Raw genomic sequence first — 21162 nt, 5'->3', positions numbered from 1 at the left:
GGAAAAGGAAGTTAGTCATGCTTCTTTGCTTTGCTGCAACATGATGGAGAAGAAGACCTTCTCAATCCATTGATATTCCTTTGTGAATAGGTTAGCACACATTCAATTGTAAGGAATGACATTTCTGCAACCCCATCTGCCTACCCATCTACTTGCCTAGCATTTTTTGTTTCTTCATGAAGGGTGCACTTGGACTTGCAGACCCTTATTTGCCTTTTCTTTTCTTTTGGCTTTTTTCTTTTGGTTTTCTATCTAAGGCTACCCTTATTGCTTCCAAGGTCCCAGATTAAGCAGTTGGGAACCTTACTTTCTCTACCTAGCTACTGGTCTGCCAAGATTAGACAGTTTGGACAGACTTCTTTCTCTATTCTACAACAGAAAATTAAAACATGGCATGATCCAGATTAGGCTGTTGGACCATCCATCAAAATTGAGTCAACATAAGGCTATATACATACATTGTTTTCTCATGGAAATATGGGATCTTTGTATCACCAAAGAAGAGCATATTTGGAACTTTCTTTGCCAATCATGAAATATGAAACCTATTGGTATAGGTAGCTAACAGGTCCCTTGTCCCACAAACAAGGGGGTCTAATACATAGATTTGGTGTGTGGCTACGCGAAGGCGGGTCCCTTGTCCCACAAACAAGGGGGTGGGTCCCTTGTCCCACAAACAAGGGGGTCTAATACATAGATTTGGTGTGTGGCTATGCGGAGGCGGGTCCCTTGTCCCACAAACAAGGGGGTCTAATACATAGATTTGGTGTTTGGCTTGGTCGTGACCTTAAAAATGGATATTATTATTATATTTTGATTTTGATTTTAAAAGAATTAATAAACAGATTTGGTGTCTGGCTCGTGACCTTAAAAATGGATATTATTATTATATTTTGATTTTGATTTTAAAAGAATTAATTTATTGTTTTTATTGTATTTATAAGGGTTATACAATTTAGTACGAGGGAAATGTAGAGTTCAGAATAAGAGAAATGTTAAGAGAATTATTCGGCTAAAATCACATGATATAATATTTGTCAAAGCGTTTAGAACCAACCAGTGTGATTCATCATCAGGACAAGTTGAAGGATCAGATCTAGAATGCAAGTTAAATAGTTAGAGCAGAACTTCCAACAACTATTGGTTCATCATCAGGACAAGTTGAAGGATCATCAGGACAAGTTGAAGAATCAGATCTAGAATGCAAGTTAAATAGTTAGAGCAGAACTTCCAACAACTATTTCCAAGAGCTATTGGTTCATCAACAAGACAAGTTGAAGGATCAGATCTAGAATGCAAGTTAAATAGTTAGAGCAGAACTTCCAACAGCTATAATTATTGACAAGTAACGGCTAGATTGACTACCTAACAACTGAATTAGATGAGGGAATGGCTAGTTTGACTGGACAGAGGGAAAAAGGGGCAAAAGACCAATTTGTAACTTAATTTGAGGTTTTTTAATTAAATTAATGGTTAGTTAATTTATTAAATTACAATACATATAACTACTAAGGATTAATAATATTAATATTAAAATAATAATATTTTTAAAATAATTAAACAATATTTTAATGGTTTATTACCAATTTTTTATTTAGTTTGAGGTTTTTTTTATTAAATTAATAGTTAATTAATTTATTAAATTACAAGTAAATTTATACAATATATAACTACTAAAAATTAACAATATTAAAATATTTTAAATTTAATTGTTTAAAAATCCAAGATCTAGGAAAATTATTTTTCTTATATTAATTAAGTAGAATTATTATATAAATGGTTAGTTATACTATTACTTATTTTATGTAATTCACAAGTTAGAAAAAGTCTATTTAGGGACATACTTGATAACTAATATATTATTAATCTAATGAAGTTAATGTGTTAACCTTATTCTAAATAAATTCAAGGATATTATTAATAGGTTTTATACTAGATTCCTATTATTATATTAATATTATCACTATTAATTGCATAGGGAATCAATATCGAAGGGTTACATTTAAAAAAAGAAAGAAATATTTATAATAACAAATTTAAAAATAATGATAATAAAAAAATTAATATTGGTTACAAATAAAAATTTTAATTTCCACTTTCATTTTAGGTCAATTTTATATAGAGAGATAAAGTAATTTTAAGTAAAAAAATAATTTATTTTTGATTATGAAGAAGTTATGTAGTAATTCCTTCACTATTTAATATGGAGTTGACATATGACATATAAAAATAATATTATTAATATTATATGATGTGTAATTTATTTCTTTTAGTTGACATGTAATATTTAAAACATATATATTAATAATCAAAGAATATTTTAGTGTCAACTATCAATAAAATATTATCAATTTTATATAGAGAAAAATAAAGTAATTTAAATTAAAAGTTTTCTTATATTTTCACTTTCTATTATGAAAAGAATGTGTAATTTATTCCATTATTAATATAAAATTGATATAAAACATTTGAAAAGTATTAATAGCATTCTCTTAATCCTAGTTATATATCAAATATTTCAAGATATTGTATTATATATAGAGATAAATTTTATTCCATTAATAAGCATGAGGGAGATTTGTAATATATATATATATATACACTAAGTTTTTTTCATAGAGATCCAACGATAAAATTTATTTCATATGAGGGAGATTTGTAATATATATATATAAGTTTTTTTCATAGAGATCCAACGATAAAATTTATTTCATATGAGGGAGATTTGTAATATATATATACTTTAAGTTTTTTCATAGAAATCCAACCATACAATTTATAGCACGATTGTGATTTTTTGTTGTTTAAAATACATTTATGAATACATAAATGGATTCAACATAGTAAAAAACCCTTGGGGCACTCTAATTCTATAGATTAAACAACTTAAACTCAAATTTTTTAAAAATTCTGCTAATTTTGGTTAAAATTAACCAGGAAAAAAATGACTAAAAAAAGTTATTTCATCTATAAATTAGAATATACATATAAACTATTTCAATGTCAAAAAAAAATATCATAGTTAAAACATTGTATTAGTTGTTTCTAAAATCAACATAAATCTATATCAAATACATATTTATTAAGAGTTTAAAAAAATGAAATTTTTAAAAGTATATTTTTTCTAAAATTTTGTAATAAAAAAAAATTAAAAACAAAATATTAGAAATACAATTTTTTTCTTCTAATTTTATAATAAGAGAGAGATTTACACCTTAGAAATTTTGATCTTTTCCAAACAAACCAATAATTAAAAACCGATAATTAACTTAATCTAAGTAGTATAATTTTAAATAAGACCCAGCATTGTGGAAATAAGCTGTTAGAAAACCATGTTGGTACCTTTTCACATTGAAAAGTCTTTTATTAAATGAGAATAAAACAATATGCAATAAACAAGATGTAAAATCAATAAACTAATTATTGACTTTTGATTTATAACATGGTGTTTGATATTTAATCCCAAGATTACTCACTAATATGAGACAATTAATGATCCATCGAGTGATTTATGGGTGAAAATAGGCAGTGGTATTTAGTGCCATTTTTTGGAGGTTTTTCCTGTGGGTTTTTTTTGTCAAATTTCTCTAAAATCCGGCAGCAATTTATTGAAATTGCAAATTTGATAGGTAATTTCTGCACAATCAAAGCGTACTAGGGGTTTTCAGGGTGCTGAATCCAAATACGCAATTAAAAAACCATTTTAAATAATACAAATCAACCTCAATTTTTTTCTACTAAATTCCATCACTAAAATCTTCAAAAAATCACACTAAAAACAACTCCTGAAAATAGTGTCTTCCCTTACACAAAACCCAGTACTCAGCCCATGACTTTTCACTTTATATCGCGAATCGCGATATTGTGTCTTCCCTTACACAAAACCCAGTACTCAGCCCATGACTTTTCACTTTATATCGCGAATCGCGATATTTTAGCTGGACTAATGGATGTACGGGATAAAACAATGAGGATTCGCGATATTTTAGCCTGTGTAACCCAGTACTCAGCCAATGACTTCTAACTTTCAATCGCGAATCGCGATATTTTAGCTGGACTAATGGATGTACGGGATAAAACAATGAGCATTCGCGATATTTTAGCCTGTGTAACCCAGTACTCAGCCAATGACTTTTAACTTTCAATCGCGAATCGCGATATTTTAGCTGGACTAATGGATGTACGGGATAAAACAATGAGTATACCGCCGCCGGCCTAGAATCTTCAAAATATTTAATCAATAACAATAAAATATATATATATATATATATATAACCTTGTTCTTGAAAAAAAATAAAAAATAAAAACAAATAAAAAAATAATCATCTTAATATTATTTATGCAATACCTGATAATTGATATTACCTATTTTATAATAAAAATATAAACCCAAAATAACATTGATGTTGAATGGAAATGTGAAGCTCAGAGATTGCGCTGCTATTAAATCTCGTGTTTACTTTCTCATCTGCTTCAAAAGGGCACTGCAACCTTGCCTTACCTTTCAACCGGGGGGGCGGACACTTTTTCAGGTTCTCCGCAGATTGATTTCAATTAGAGAATGGCTCCTTCCAACAAGCTCTGTAATTGCACAAGGAATATCACTCGCTTCACTTCCAAATCCAAATTATCTCTCCCCTTCATTCTCTTTCTACTAACATTAGCATTAGCTCAGAATGATTCTTCCAATAACGATTTCATATTACCATTACCTCAGTCAGATAATCCTACTCGTCCAATACTAAACTTTTGTGATGGCGGTAATATGACGGCTGGAAGTTCTTTGGAAAGGAATGTGAAGGTGGTTGGGAATTCACTGGTGGAGAATGTTAAGAAGACGGGCTACAGTATTTCATCTCATGGAGAGAATGGAGATAAGGTGTACGGACTTGCTCAGTGCAGGGGAGACCTCAATGCCTCTGCTTGCCGGGCATGCGTTTCAAACATTACCAAGTATTTCTCTTATTATTTTACCGATTGTATTCCCGGAAGCATTTATCTGAGCGGATGCTTTTTGAGATATGCCACTCACAACTTATATCCAGCAAATTTGCAGAATGCATCATTGTACTCCATTACATTTTGCGATAACACTTCAACAAAGCGCGCAGCTGGAAACGTTGGGGGTTTCAAAGATTGGAATACTGCCTCTCTATTGACCAGGGTTATGGCGAGTGCTTGGTCCAGTAATGTGGGTTTCGCCACAGGAAATGAGAGTAGGGTTTATTCTCTGGCTCAATGTTGGAGAGACCTTACTATGAATCAATGTAAACAGTGCCTCCAAAGTCTGTACGACTCTTTGGGCTCCTGTCCAGCAAGAACTATCCAAGGAGGCGCCTTCTATGACTACTGTGTAATTCGTTATGCGAGGAACAAGTTTTACGGTGATGGTGTCCCTTTGCTCACTGCCTCAACTGCAGGTGGAAGTGGTCCTGCTATACCGCCGTCAAGGGCACCAGAAGGTAATCTTGTCATCCATATTTAGATCAGTGGTAATATCTGAAAAAGCATCTGCTAATTAAATTCAGTCATGAAAGCATTTACTAATCTGATTCTTATTAGCTGCAGGAAAACGTCATCCTAAAATGTTGGAATGGAGCATTGGTGGTGCGGTTGTTGTGTTGTTATTGGTGGGAGTGGTTGTGGCTGTATTTTGGAAGCGAAAAGTTATGAAGTTCGGGAATAGCAAAGTGCTTCCGGGTGAGATGATTTACTTTGCTGGACTCTTTTATAACGAAAGTTTTAAATCATATTTTCAAAAGAAGCAAAAATCAATCACTTTTAGGGATATTTAGGTAGGGCTTTTATGATTTTAGTACATCTTCAAACCCTGCAATACACGTCTTAGCCCCTTTTAAGATTTCACAACTGGAGCTCGACGCTGGGACGTCACCACCTATGTATACAATATAATTTCTCTCATTTTGACGAAAAAAACCCTGGAAATGTTTAACTGAAAACACAGAAATTGTAAAATTCAAATTCAAATGAAATAACCCTAACTAGCGAACATTGTTGAATGACCGGTCAACCTGATCCACCAATCCCGAGTCTGGGCGTTTTCTTTGTGGATGAGAGGAAATAGATTAATTAACTTGTCCCGTTAATTTTAATCTAAATTTTATAGAGATTTTTAAAATTTTGAATTTAAATTATTTTATTTGTTTAATTGAAGTGCTTTTGGATTTTCCACAGTTTTGAATTCATTTATACATTCAAAAATATATTTTAAAGAACATAATTTGGAAATTGTATTGCCTGTTTTTGATAAATTCTGGTGGAAAAAACTATTTCCTCTATAAATTAGAATACACTTATTACTATATTATTATATCATAATAATTTTCTTTAATAAAAATTTAGTATTTTTCTTTTATTAGTTTTTTTATTTCATTGGATCATAAAATAAAATGAAATTAAAAAAATAAATATATTTAATTGTATTTTTACTCTCAAATTATTTAATAATTTAGTGTAATTATGCAGAGTCTTTATACTTTCTTAGGTTTTCACAGCTTTTGCAAACCATATTGAATTATTCTCACTTGAATTAAAAGAAAATTTTATGAAGATTTTATAAATAGTAAAATAAGTTTCAGTCTATTTTTAAATATGAATTTAGGAGGATTTTAATGTTCAGAGAAATAATAATATATGGAACAAGTACTAATAATATCGAGGGCATAAGTTTTGAATTTTTTTTACTGTTCAACAAGTAAAGAAGACAAAATTTTTCCACTAGCATTCTATAGTCTTAAGAGCTCAAATTTAAAGACATTTAGATTCAACTAAGAATTAATGGAACTTATAAGAGCCATGATAACCATTCATTTGAGATTTCCATTTCCAATCATGACATAAACCCATTCTATAAAAATTAAGATATATTATCTAAAAAACAACATACAAAGTCAGAAAATAAAATAAAATAAAATTGTTATATGACTTACACAGCTTGAGTGGGCCTAATGGTTAAGAGTATGTGTTTCCTCCTAAGAGTTCACATGTTCAAAACCAGAAGGGGGTAGAGTATGTATCCCCTTGCCCCACAAATAAGGGGGTCCCATACACCAATTTGGTGTCTGGCTTAGCAGTGACACCATTAAATTTACGCTCTATTTTAGAATTTCAATTCTTAAAATTGATAGTGTTTTTATTTTCTCTATTTTAATTCAGATTTGCTTATATCTAAAATATTATAGTTTTAAATATATATTTAATTTCTCTCAAATAATTTTTTAATACTAAATTTAGATATAGATAAATTTTTAATCTATTTATTAAATTGATAATTTTAAAAATTAATTAGACTAAAATATAAAATTTTAATTTATAATTAAGAAAAATACTAATTAAATTACACTTAAATACTTAAAACAAATACTAATAAATACGGATTAAATTAAATTTAACCATGGATGATTCTCAAAATAAACCCATTTTTTTATAACTCACTTCGAGGATTTCAAAGGCTTTTATTGGGCAGAAGGGATTGTATCCCTTCTCTGGCGATGGTCTATGCTAAAGACCGTAATTCTCGATCAGTATACTTATTCTCCTTCCCCCCTCTTTAGGAATGGTCAAGGCTAAAGACTGTAGCTCTCCATCTATATTCTTTGATGGCTTAGGCTAAATTCTATAGCTTTTGATCAATATCCCTCTCTATCTTTCTTTCCCTTCTCTTTAGGCGAGAAAGTTGTTGGCAGAATTAAGACAAAAAGGGAAGGATGTTTGGAAAACATGAACTATTGAATCAAATGGGTGACAAACCCCAAAGCGAAGGTCAAGATATGCTGTCCATATATATTGCTGAATATGGTTGTATCTGTATACAATATACGCCACTGGCAGCGAGCCTGCATGGTCGGCCTCTGTTTTTAACACGGTTGAGAATCAATGTACGGTAAACCTTTTATTTGTAAAAAGCATGGGAATAAAAATAAATTTTCGTACGATTATAATTGAAAGATGCTCTTGATTTTATTAGTTATGGTTACGAAACTAAGTATTAAGTGGGAGATGGAAAACCTTTTATATACATATATATATATAAATGTTTTCCCACTAAGTTGCAAGCAATGAGATAAAATACATGATATATAAAAATAAATTGGGTATATAAAAGTTATATATATATATATATATATATATATATATATTTTTTTTTCCTTTTTATATTAGGTTAAATTTATAAATAAAATTTCAATTTCAAGCCTGTAGTAATAAATGTTAAATATATTCTCTTATTGTAGTGATATTTCAAGTTTATTCAAATATACATAAGGGTTTTAAATGAGAGATGTGAGTGAGAAGGGATGGAGACACCATTGTCAACTCACTCAAGCTAGGTGGGAGGCATGGTTATCTCATTCTCCATAGGTTCTTTCATTGTATCTACTCTCACCTCACATGATTCTGAATAATGAAGCATGTTGGAATTGTCTCACTCATCGATTCTTCTTGAGGCTCACATGTCAATCAATATGGCCTAGTTATTCCATAATCTTATTTATGCAAAGGCAATCTGCAAAAGACTTCTCTCATTTAGTATTTTTGATAGTCTTTGTGGGAAATTCCATGCTTGCACAATTGTTTCTATCTTTGTTGAGGGGGCTGGCAATGGTCCTCCTAACTTGGCCACCCCCACCTCACTTTTTCTTTGGCCCATCTTGGGATTTTTGTGTTTCATGCAGCCCTGGGTACACTTAGGTCTTATCACCGTCAGTCTCTTTCTTATGAATGAGTGGTATTTTGAAGTTCGAGGCAGATGTTGGGCATGGAAGTTGGTCCAAGAGCACTATGCACTACTCTCATTCTCTCGACTAACATGCTAACAAAGGTACACATGTGTCCCATTTTCATAGTGGTGTTATTGGCATGTATGGTTTCTGGTTTGATTAGTTTCTCCCACTAGTAAAAAATTGTGAGGATATTTTGTTAGTCAAGGGGGTTGTTTGCACAGTTCATAGTTATTCTCAAAAAGCGAACTTTCATTGGTTGCATCAGTTTATATGTCATATTATTCAAGGTTTTTATTTTGTGGGATGGTGAACTGTTTTGATTCTTAGATTCTCTCTTCCTTCTCTCTCCTTACAAATCCTCCTTTATGCTCCACCTTTCCTCTTGCTCAATCTCCCTTTCTCTTTTATCGGGTGCTTCTCCTCACAATTTGTCCTTTGTCTGCCCCCTCACTAGCTCCATACTCTCCCTATCGCTTCAGCATTCTTACAATAGCCTTGCCTCCATGCCAAGACAGAGAGAAAAGATTCGTATAGGCTCCTCCTCGAGGGTGGAAGGGTGCACTCGCATTTGCACCCACAATGATGGCAGGCGTTATCAAGCACAAACTCCTAATCCAATTCAATAGAAGATCAACCATGTAGATGAGAAAGTCCATTTTGATAGTGAAGAATACATAGATGCGGAAATTCTCGCCTTGGTGGTTGAGTGGGTGTTGGACCTAGGCAACAACCATGGGCGCCAAAATCGATATCTATGCACAATTGAATTGTATTGGAACATGAAATCCTTTCTTAGCAAGGTCTTGTTGGAAAGAAATGAGGCAAAAAGGGAGATCCTTATGTCGATTAATGAATAGCAATTGGATCACTGCGACATTGGGCTCAAATGCATAGATATGCCCCTTCGGTTGGCTAGAATTGAGGCTCTGCTATAGAAAGGCAAGGGCTCTGCCTTGCTACAGACCTTGCAAACCCTATAGATGTTTCTATGTCCTCCCAAACTCTCTTCATGGGTTGCTATTTGGCTTATATTGCTTTCATGTTGGTCTTTTATAGGTTATATATTAAGTTTAGCTATCTTTTTTTTTCCTAAGCCTCAGATAGATACTATGTATTGTTATATGGATATCATCATCATGGACAACCATTATCATCACAAATGTCCTTTGTTTGTACTATTTTTGACTAAGTCTTTGTTCTTCCATCGCTGGTCTGGTTTCCCTAGTGGTAGACCAACGCGGGAGAAATAGAAAGCCATGTATCTTTCTTGACAGAGTGATGGAAACTTCTTATCTTACTAAAAAAAATTGTTAAATATGTGAACTAAACAAACAATTAGAGAAGGAATGAAATCAATTGGAAACATACGGGGCATTGCACACCCTTTTCACCATTAAATATATTTTACAATAAGCCAAGGATTTTTTAGAATTGTTTAGGATATCTACCTTTAGAGATATCAAGAATTTTCGAAAAATATTTGGATCGATAGTGTCTAAAAATATTTCTCTAAAAATACCTCAAACTGAGATCTAACTGTCCAACTACTTAAATTAACATGATAGGCTATACTTTAATAACAAACCCCCTTATTCTTAACTATTACATTCCTCTACACTGATAATTCCCAAGTGTTGTTTGGAACTTTGAAACACTTTTTCCTAATGGTTTGTTGAAGATATTTGTTAGTTGATCTTAAGATCCACAAAATTGAAGAAATATATCACCATTGTTGATAAGCTCATGAATGAAGTGATATCTAGTGTTAATGTGCTTGCTTTTCTTGTGAAAAAAATGGTTCTTTGACAATGAAATTGCTTAATTGTTGTCACAAAAGATAGAATTTGGCTCCTTCTCCACATGTGCAAGGCCTTTCAAGGATCTTCTTAGCCAAACTACATGGCATGATGTTGAAGTAGCTACTACATATTGTTCTTCTACGAAAGATGTTAAGATAGTTGAATGTTTCTTAAAAGCCCATGACATCAAATTTGTGCCCAAGTGTAAAACATGTCCTAATGTGCTTTTCCTATCATTAATACAAGCAAAAAAATCATTGTCTATGTATCTTATGAGAATGTTGTCTTCAGAATGTGTGTACCAAAATCCATAATGGCGTGTACCTACAATATACCTCATTTCTTTTTTTTCCAAATTTCCAGTGAGATTCCTTAAGAGACTCCATAACTTTGGAAATGAAACTAATTGCATACATAATATCAGGTCTAGATGCAGTAAGGTACATGAAATTACTTGCAAGACTCTTATACGTTGAATCCACTCCTGGTCCATGAACCTACTTGCTCAAATTTGTTCTTATTGTAATAAGTGTCTCTATTTGTTTGCATTTTTCCATCCTAAACCTCTTTAAGATAAATGTGTCATACTTTTGCTGACATATGAAAATCAATTGAGTAGATTGCTTGAATTTACTTCCCAAAAAGTACTATATGATATGAAAGTATTTCATTTGAAATTATCCTTTCATGTTGGCTTTGAAATCATCTAACTTAAGATTCCTAGAATATATCATGTCATCAACATAAATACAAGTTATAAGAATTTTACCGTGATCTGATTTGGTATAGAGAGTGGGCTCATAACTAATCCTATTGAATCCATTGTTGAGTAAATATGACTCAATCAGACTATGCCAAGCTCTTGGAGATTGCATCAATCCATACAAGGTTTTCTTCAACTTGTACACTTTGTACTCTTGGCCTTTTACTTCAAATCTTGGTGGTTAATAACATACACCTCCTCTTCTAGTTTTCCATTTAAGAAAGTTGACTTGACAACCATCTAGTAAAATGGATCTAATGGTATCCAATATTGCTACTTGAGCAAAGGTTTCACCATAGTCAATACCTAGGTGTTGAGAAAATCCTTTGGCAACTACCCTTGCCTTATATTTCTCTAATTTATCTTTCTCATCAATTTTTGTGGTGTACACCCACTTAACACCAATGGTGACTTTATCTGTTGGGAGTTCAACAATATCTATCGTCTCATTCCTTTCAATAGCTTTAATCTCTTCATTCATGCTCTATATCCAGTGCACTTCTTTCACAACCTATTCAAAATAATTAGGATAACAAGATACTAAGGAAAAATTGGCTTGCTGATATATGTCATCACATTGCTCATATATTTCTCTTAAGCTCCTTGTTCTCTGATTTCTCATCGAATCTTCTAATCCACTGCTAGGAGATGGACTATTTCACCGATTTCTCACTAAATCTACCAGAAGAAACACTATCTTCCTTACTTTGCACCTGTAACCTTTGCAATCTTGTCGGAGGGGCTTGTCTTGAAATTTCCACCTATTCATTTCCTGGAAGAGATGGATAACCTATATTCAATGCTTCATTCTATTAATTGTTCTAATATTTTTCCTCCAATAAGTTTACATTTCTACTTTTTGGAAATTTTGTGTTTCCATTGATGTCAACAATGTTTCTATGATTAGGTGAATGTGTGAGGATCCGATCTAGTGCATAAGTGTTTTTTCTCAGATGAAGGCGTATTTAAATGTGAGCCTATTTTGAAGTAAGTTCTATTAGCATGTATTTAATAGATCTGGTGATTATTTTGGTGCACAAAGGTGTTTAAATGATCTGGTGATTGTTCTGGTGTCTGTAGGTATCTATTTGAACTAGTGATTGTTCTAGTTCAATATCGACAACATTCCTTCTTTGTTTTTTTTAGAAGAATGCCCCCTTTAGTTTGTTCTAACATAGGTGTATGCCCGACGTGAGGTTGTAGCATATGATCTATAGTGTGTGTGTCAATTAATCGAATGCATTTCAATTTTGGAATAAAGGCCCTTGAGTTTATATCAATGAATTGTGGTGACATATCCTCTCTGATCAAGTTCTGGTGTGATATGATGATCACATATTGATGTACCTTGTTTTGAGCATTGGCTTATTTGCTTTGGTTTTCTGAGTATGATTTTGTGTTATTGCATTGATAATGACTGCAAGGTTGTTGAGTGTATGATTTTTTCTTTTCTGTGCACAGTATGTGATTTAGTGCCCATAGCAAAGAGTGGAGTTGATGATCTAATTTATAGGAAATTGTTTGAGGTTGAAATTAGTTAAAGTGTATTGGTATGTGCGCATAGTTGTTGTTTTGGTGTTTGCATTGACTTGGTTATAACAATGTTGTGCTTAAGTTGATTAGTAAGGGCAAAGGTGCGAATACTGTATATCTTGTTACATGCCTAATAATTATTAGAGCTTGTTGCAATGTGTTGAAAATTCATACAAGGTCAAGAATTGAGTAAAGTTGTTGTTGAAGGCAATATTTCTATGGATAGCCTACACTGCAAATTGTCTTCAAGACCAAGGTATGTCTTGGGTTGATTCTTGTGATAGTCATCCACTTTAAATTGGTTTCAACTGTGGTTAGGGCAAGAACTTTGTACACGGTGATATCTAGACATCTTGGGCACAGACTTATGGAAGTCTCCAGGGTATGATCAGAGTGATGAATTAGGGGTAAACTCTTCATCAACAAGGGCATCTTCAGAAAAAGATAAATTGCAAGGTAATGTGGTACATTCTTCATCAAGGTATGAAACAATATTTGTGAATTGTGTTATTTGTTATTGTGAAGATGACAATTGAAAAAATCAGAGGTATGAGCCAAACTATTCTTGAACTATAGCAGGGATTCTTACAATTGTATCTAAACTTGACAGTTCAATAAAGGTTGTTGATTGATCTTCACGACATATTCTTGTTGACCATTGCATGTAGAGGAAGAGATAACAGTGCTAATCTATTTATATATGTCATTATTGACAGTAATATTGTTATAGCTAAGATGTATTGTTGAGGTACAAGCCCTGTATTATCACTACTCATGTCAAGGACATGTTTCTTGGGTCTTGGAGTATAGGTTTTTTTGGTTGTTGCTATGGTTTGTGTAGTAGGCTTTATGGGAAGAAATGTACTCAATTGTAGCATAGAGAGTATCAACTATCAAGCACTGGTACAAAGGATGTAGTGAGATGTATTGCTAAGCTAGAGTAGGATTGCTAGTCAATGTCAAATGATGACATATTGTTGATGCTAAGGTTCTATCATTGATAAAAGATACAGAGTGTTTTTGATCTATGTTACGTTGCTTCAAGTATGCATTGTTCCTGAATACATTGTTGCTTGTAGTGTTGTTGAGGTTCATGATGTTTTCCAGTGAGAATATGATGAAATTGATGAGCTAGGGTTTTCACATTAATTAATGACATTTTCCAGTCTAAGATGATAGGGTAGAATGGTTTGATGGTTAGGTTGTTTGAGCTTGATGTTATTCATGAGTAAAGGTTTACTATTGTTGATTTTACCTTGGTAACCAAATTGTCTTAATTATTGGATATCATTGGTATTGAAGCATATTTGATTGTTGAGAAAATATTGCATTGCAGTTTGATGTTGTTTATTGAGCAGATGTGGGTCTAGTGTGAAAATTGTGAAATGTGATTCATTGTGGTAAATTGAAGGATGAAATCTTCAGGGAAAGTGGTAGTTTTCTGAGTAGGGTGGTAGGGTGGTTCAAGGCGGAGATTGGAGTGTCCTTTAGGTTGAATCCCAAGAATACCTCAGGGCGACAGGGTGGTGCTAGGGTAGGTTGGGTCCTGGGCAGGGTGTTGTAGCATCCTTCCAGTTGGAGCTGGTAAACTAAGGCATTGGAGCATCCTTCCAATTGAAGTTGGTAAACCAGGGCATTGGAGCGTCCTTGCAATTGGAGTTCGTAAATCAGGGTGTTGGAGCATCCCTTTAGTTGGAGCTAATAAATCTTAGAAGTTTGAGCTTCCTATTCATGTATTTTTGAAAGTCCTATATTAAGAAGCATTCGATGGTTTTTCTCCAGGAAGGGTTTCCACCTAAAAATATTGTGGTTATTGCCTTTGATATTATGCATTGTTCAATGGTGTTTTTAATTTATGTTTTAATCTAATGCTAATGTTAATTAATGCTTGAAGATTAAAAAATAACTAATTGGAGAGAAATACTGATTCAACCCCCTCTCATTATTTCCAACAATTGGAATTAGAGCAGGCTCCTTCAGTTGCAGTCTAACAACTCGAAGGTAGACCTCAGGTGAATCAAGATGGGAAGGTCGAGGAAGCAAGCTGCCAAACGTTAAAAGGAATCAAAGGAAGTCTTTGGTATCACAATGGTCTCAAAATCTGTTACATCTAATGAAGAGAATCAAGTTGGTTAAGCTCTTGAGTTTAATGAAACCAAATATGACATATCAGAATCCATAATGTAAGCCTATGTTAAATCTCATGGATATGATGTATGGAACTTTGTTGTTTCTGGAGACACATCTACCGACAAATATAAAAGGTACAATACAAAACCATGAATTTTATTCTTAATGCTCTATCAGATTATGTGAAAGCCAAAGTAGATCAATGCTCATCAGCCAAAAGGCTTTAGAATAAGCTTCATAATTTCTACTCAAGGAAGCATGCAGATCAAAATGAAGACAACAATGATCATGATGATTGTGATTCCAATGAAGTATATGAAGAGGAAGTAGTATTCGACATGGAAAGAGAATTTATCAGCACCTTATGTGATCTTAACAAAGCAAGGAAGTGAAATCAGATACTTGAAGAATGAGTTTCCCTTCTAAGACTTTAAGTAGAGGAAGAAAAGAAGAAAGAGAAAAACTTGGAAAGTCAATTAGAAGAATTTGTTCAGAAATATGAGGCAAAATTTAATCAAAAGCAAAAGGAACTTGATGTAGCTTTAGATGAAATAAAAATTCTCAAGGAATGGTAAAAGGAGAAATTGCAAGATTTTGAAAAGAAAAATCATGTCATTAATGAGAAGGATCAAGAAATTGCTCCCTTGAAGATGAAGGAAAAAGAAGTAGGTGAAGCTCCATGCAACGGAGGCAAAAGCTCGAAGCCCTTGCAAAGCAAGGTTGAAGAGAACCCTGATAGCAAAATCCTCAAAAGGCCAAATCGAAGTGAAGGACATAAGAAGGTTGAAAATGATACTCAACAAAGGGTTGTATCTCCTCCATGGAAGAATGTCTTCAGAATTCCAACAACATCAAAGCAATCCATTTTATCTAGGTAACCTAGTATATTTAATGGTTATTGTTTCTTATGTACTAACTTGGGGCATAGGGCTAGGGATGTGAGAAATGAAGGCTCACTTGGTTAGCTTGGCTAGGGTTTTTTCCAAAGAGACTAATAGAATTCCATTAGGTTAGGCTTTTCCTTTTCCCAGAATAAACATTGGTGTTTATGTTTGCATGTGTTTTTTTTTATGCTTATGTGGTAATGGTTTATTGTTCCTCTAATAAACATAAGTAAATATTTTTTTTCTAGTTGAGAGCGAGGTTTGAAACTACCTACAAGTGTGAAAAATCATTGATCATGGATCATTGCTATGCATAGTTGGATCGCAGATGATTGCTTGTTGAGGATTGTTGTAGGGTTTAATGACTCTAAGGTGAGTTAATGGATCAATGGTACTTGGGTGGGCAAAGAAGCATTGGAGAGTAAGGAGGTGTGGCTAGAAAAAGTGGAAGTGGTGAGAGGAAATCCGATCAAGCTTTCAACGCTGCCAAATTGTCATGGAGTGCCCGAGCTATAAGAAACAAGTAGTTGAAAGATTGCGTTGTGCGCAGGTTGAGACTCTAGAAAGCATAGAAGGGATTAGATGAGCTCCACACCATAAGGAGCTCCAAACATTTTTTGGGATTAGATGAGAATAAGGGATCCACATGGTTAGCATATGATCAAGCTGTCCATGTCATCATTGATGTGTTGCATGTCGATGTCTAGCTCGAGAGCCTGGACTTTGCCAATAAAGAAATGAGCCCTGTGAAAGGTTGATTAGTGCCATGTCTTTTGCTAGGGCTACATGTGGTTGCACCCAAGTGGTCATGGTTATCACATTGCATCCATGGTTGTTGGGTCATTGGTGTGCAATGCAAGATTTGATGAGCTTTGCCAAGGAAATGCGAGCATATTGGCACGTGATTTCTCACACAAAACTGATAGACGCAGCATGGGCTATGTCTGCTTGGAAAATGGCTAATGCCTTAAATGATATAAGCTCCAAATGATAGCGGGTTGGTGGTTGTAGATGTTGTGGTGGAAGAAGAATATGGCCATCGTTAATTCCTGGATCAAGCAACGGTGATGTTGGACATGCCCTTGAAAACTCTAGATCAACGCAGGTATTGCCCATGTGATTGCATAGAGTTACAAAGAGGATGGTTGTAATGTGATTTGAGTGGGGTTGCATACAAGTGTGAGGATGCCTTCCAACACTTCCCAACATTCTTATACTTGCAAAAGGGTCCTCGTTCTCATAAACTAAAATTTAAAGTTCTTGCCAAGCAAAACTAGTCTTAGTGTCTACCCAAACTACCTATAAAAGCCATAAATGAAAAAATTCTGTGCCAAAAGAATGTTTTAATTTCTCTAATATACTAGTATACTTGCGGGGACACCCTTTTTTTTTTAGCAGAGAGGCACTCTACAACCTAGTATAGGGGTAATGTGTAGATGCAATGTAAGAAAGTTTGTAAACATTTTTACATGTAGGCCTAATATGTTGAATTTATATTATTGGTAAACATTTACATGTATGTTAAATTAATATAGAGCCCCAAGGAGATGTTGTAGTGTCTGTAAAAAGTTAAAAGTAATCAAAATAATAAATTTCCGATTTGTTACATTGTAATTTTGTTATTATTAATAAAATTATGAATAACTTTTTAGGTTAAAAAAATTCATAATATACATATTACATTAAAATATATAAGTAGCAACAATAAGTTAAAATTCATTTTATCTTATAAAATAGAATAATGATTATGTAACTATATTTAAATTTAATTAATAAGCACATAAACTTACAATATATGTTAAACCGTTCATGTCCACTTTGCCATAGATTTGTAAATAGGCTTTGTTACAATACCATGGGCTAATACCATGGCTCTTCAATACAACATGCCCAAAAACCATCTCTCGTTTCACATTAAAAATATTCTATAAATAGTTTATTTGAATTTAATTTTATAGCATATTTTATTAAATTAAAGAAAAATTATTATAATTACTTTTGAGATATATCTATACCTCTGTCACATGAAAAAATATATAAGATATAAATAGTAGCTATAAATTAAGATCTATTTCACGAAATAAATTAAAATAATAATTATGTAGCCAAATTTAAATTTCATCAATAAATACAAAAAAAACTTAATACTTACAATATAACAAAATTTTTAACTATGAATATTTATCACCACTTTACCATGGATATTATTAACCATACCATACCATGGGCCAATACGATGGCTCATCAATACCACATGCCCACAAACCATCCCTCATTTCACAATCAAAATAATAATACTTACCATTAACAAGACTTTTAACCATGGATACTCACCCCACTTTACTATGGATATTTTTAACCATACTATACCATGGGCCAATACCATGGCTCATCAATACCACATGCCAAAATCTATTCTCATTTCACAATCGAAATATCTTATAATTTTTATTTTTTTTAAATATAATTCTATTCCATTTTTGGGCAAAGAGACTCTCTATCCCAGTATGGAGGAGTTGTTGTAATGTCCATTTATATTATGTTATCTAAACCATTTGACCCGCTCAAATTACAAAAAATATAAAAAATAAAATTATTAATTAAAAAATTTTGAGAGAAATTATATGAAAATAAAAATTAAAATAAAAAGTAAAATTAATACTTAAACCATCCTAGATTTATCTTAATCCGAATATATCAAGCACTTAGAAGGATCAAATCTCTCAAGATGCAAATCTTTCTTAAATTTTACACTAAAAAAATCCTTCTCCACACTTAATAAATCTGAAATTAAAATAAATCTAAACTAGTTTCTTACTCACTCATCCTTTTAAAAAATAACTTTCTTTAATCTTTTAAAAAATATTTGAATTTTCAAACCTTCTCAAAATTAAACTTTAGATATTTATTGGTGGTCTTTGAACTTGGAAATACCTTCGGCTCAAACAAACTCCTACCTAGGTTAGGCTGTTGACCCTCTTTATTAGCGAATAAGTTTGTTATATCAACGAATAAGGTGACTCGGGGCCGCTTTTTATCAACGTTAAACGACTACGTCCATGGCTAAGTAGCTCTAGACACTGCGGTGGTAGTGAACAGTGAATCGACAACTCTTCGTGCATGGAAGACCAAATCTAATCTCTAATCTTGCTCTGGTATGTTTGGCTCTTTTGGTGGTTTGCTCTCTTTTATCACAATTTATATGGTATGTTTGGCTCTTTTGGTGGTCTGCTCTCTAACCTTGCTCTGTAGTATGTTTGGCTCTTTCTTCATGGAAGACCAACTCTAATCTCTTTAAGAGGGCATGGAAGGCCCCCATATATTTCTAATTAATTTCAGTTTTTAATGGTGAAAAAACATGCAATGCCTTGTATGTTTCTAATTAGTTTCATTTATATCAATCTTTGTCTATCTATTTAACATGGCATGAGAACATATTTAAAAATTTTCGTAGAATGAGGAGCACACAACAAATCAAGGTTAGAGATTTGATAAAAGAGAGCAGACAACCAAAAGGCATTGAGATGGCGGACCCGATAGAATTATATGGCGCAGTTTGTAGTATTTGAAATCCGGCAGTGTAATCGCATATCGGAAGTGGAAGGTTCATTTGTAGTGTGACCGTGGAGAGCCGATACCCGATTGCGATAAAGGCATGCATCAGAAAATGTGTAAGGGCTGTAAAAAGGTGAAAAGGTATGGTTTATGCATGTTTATGGTGATTTCTATTATATAAACATTATAATAGAATATAGCGCGATATGAAGGATTTCTTGTGTAAGTCCAAAGGAATGAGTGGGATTTAGTTTAATGTCCATGCATATATATAGATATATAGATATATATATATATATATATATATATATTGGTTAACAAAAGGTTAATGAAGGTTTAGAGGGGTGATTAAGTCCGTGATTAAGTCTCGATAGATGGAGAATGAGTTTTGATATAAAGGAAATGGCAGATTAATGGTAGACTTTGTTATTCTATAGATCATTCCGCAGAGTTTAAGAAAGGGGCCTTAAACCTTAAGAATTGAAGATTTGACTCCTTAGTGAGTTAAAATTCCTAGGACATATCAGATATATGCATAAGAAATGCATACTATGGGTGAAAGCAAGGGTAACCCTGCATCATTTGGTATCGGAGCATAATTGTTATTGGAACAATTGATAACATAACAGAATAAGGGAATTTTGTAGAAAATGACTTAGAACAGAGTTATGTGTTTTAAGATGTATATGCAAGAAAGAGGGGATCAGATTCTAATTTGACAAACAAAAGGTACACAGAGGTGATGTGTAGCAGATGCAAGAAACAGAGGACAATCCACTCAAAGTACAAGTGGAATGGTGGAACAAGATCATGCAGAGATCTTGAAGGTGAGATGATGTGTTTTGTTTTCATTTGAATACTGGAGAATATGTGGTTTTTATATGGTTGCACAGGTGACATCATAAGGAGGTGAGAAGATTGCAGCAAGCCTAGAGCAAGGAGTGCTCAATTGGTTCCAAAGGAAAGAACCAGATAGATGCTAAAAGACTAAGCTCAAAGAAGAGAAGTTTAGTGAGGCATATGTAGCAAGGAGGAGACTTGTTACTGAAGAGGTATTGTTGTAGATCACAAAGGTAATTCCATAGAGGATGTGGGTAGAATTGCTAAGTAATGAAGGAAGCTGGTAAGACTTTCTAAGCGAAAGATGAAGTGGTCAAAACAATGTATTTCATGGTGATTGAAATACAAGAGGAAAGTTGTGTTCTTGAGAAAGTGCATATGAGTTGAAGCCTAGAAGGAGCAGAGAAAAGTGCTCAAAGGCGGTTCCAAAGATAGAGAACCAATTGCTTGCCAAAAGACCAAGTACAGAGGAAATCTTAGTAAGGTAAGTGGCAGCAGGGAGGACTTGCTGTTGCAGAGGCTTTAGTGCAGCTCATAGTGAATGAGTGAGGACCTCATAAAGATGGAGAAGAAGATGGCTACTGATAGTCATAGCAGAGGTTCTGAGGAAGAGTACAACAAAATAAAGATTAATAAAGAAAATGCCAAGGCAAATGGCAAGAGGATGAGTCAAGAGGAAATTGACAGAGAGATTGTTGAGATGAAAGAACAACTCGATGTATTGATAATGCTGCTAGAGGAAAGTCAAAGACAAGGTTGGGTATTAAAGAAGAAGCCAGTGAAGTGAAATAAGTTGCAAAGAAGGCAACAACACAGGCAAGTAAGGTGGCTGATGGAAAAACTTAGAGAAGTTGAGTTGGAAATGGAAGTGTCCATTTGTGAACCAGAGTAGGGTGAAGTTCTGGGTGAAGATGAAG

The 21162-nt window shown here is 33.3% G+C and overlaps 1 protein-coding gene across 3 annotated transcripts in view; it reads left to right on the top strand.

Annotated features, from left to right (window-relative positions):
- The first annotated feature begins 4404 nt into the window (after window positions 1–4404).
- The window catches only part of LOC149206333 (cysteine-rich receptor-like protein kinase 2), a 102936-nt gene continuing 86178 nt past the window's right edge, over window positions 4405–21162 (top strand). For 2 of the 3 annotated variants that reach the window (XM_089393679.1, XM_089393677.1), the window contains exons 1-2: window positions 4405–5462; window positions 5563–5700. In XM_089393679.1, coding sequence (XP_089249805.1) covers window positions 4562–5462; window positions 5563–5700 — 1039 coding nt within the window. In that variant the 5' untranslated portion in view covers window positions 4405–4561. The remainder of the gene's footprint in view (window positions 5463–5562; window positions 5701–21162) is intronic. The other variant, XM_089393678.1, reaches the window with a different exon arrangement.

Source organism: Pinus tabuliformis, chromosome 1_2 (genome assembly GCF_031772625.1).
Source record: "Pinus tabuliformis cultivar Carrire ecotype Pingquan chromosome 1_2, CPIR1, whole genome shotgun sequence".
In the NCBI taxonomy this organism is placed as follows: domain Eukaryota; kingdom Viridiplantae; phylum Streptophyta; class Pinopsida; order Pinales; family Pinaceae; genus Pinus; species Pinus tabuliformis.
Note: the sequence above shows the minus strand (reverse complement) of the source record. Positions and strands in the feature narration are given on the sequence as shown.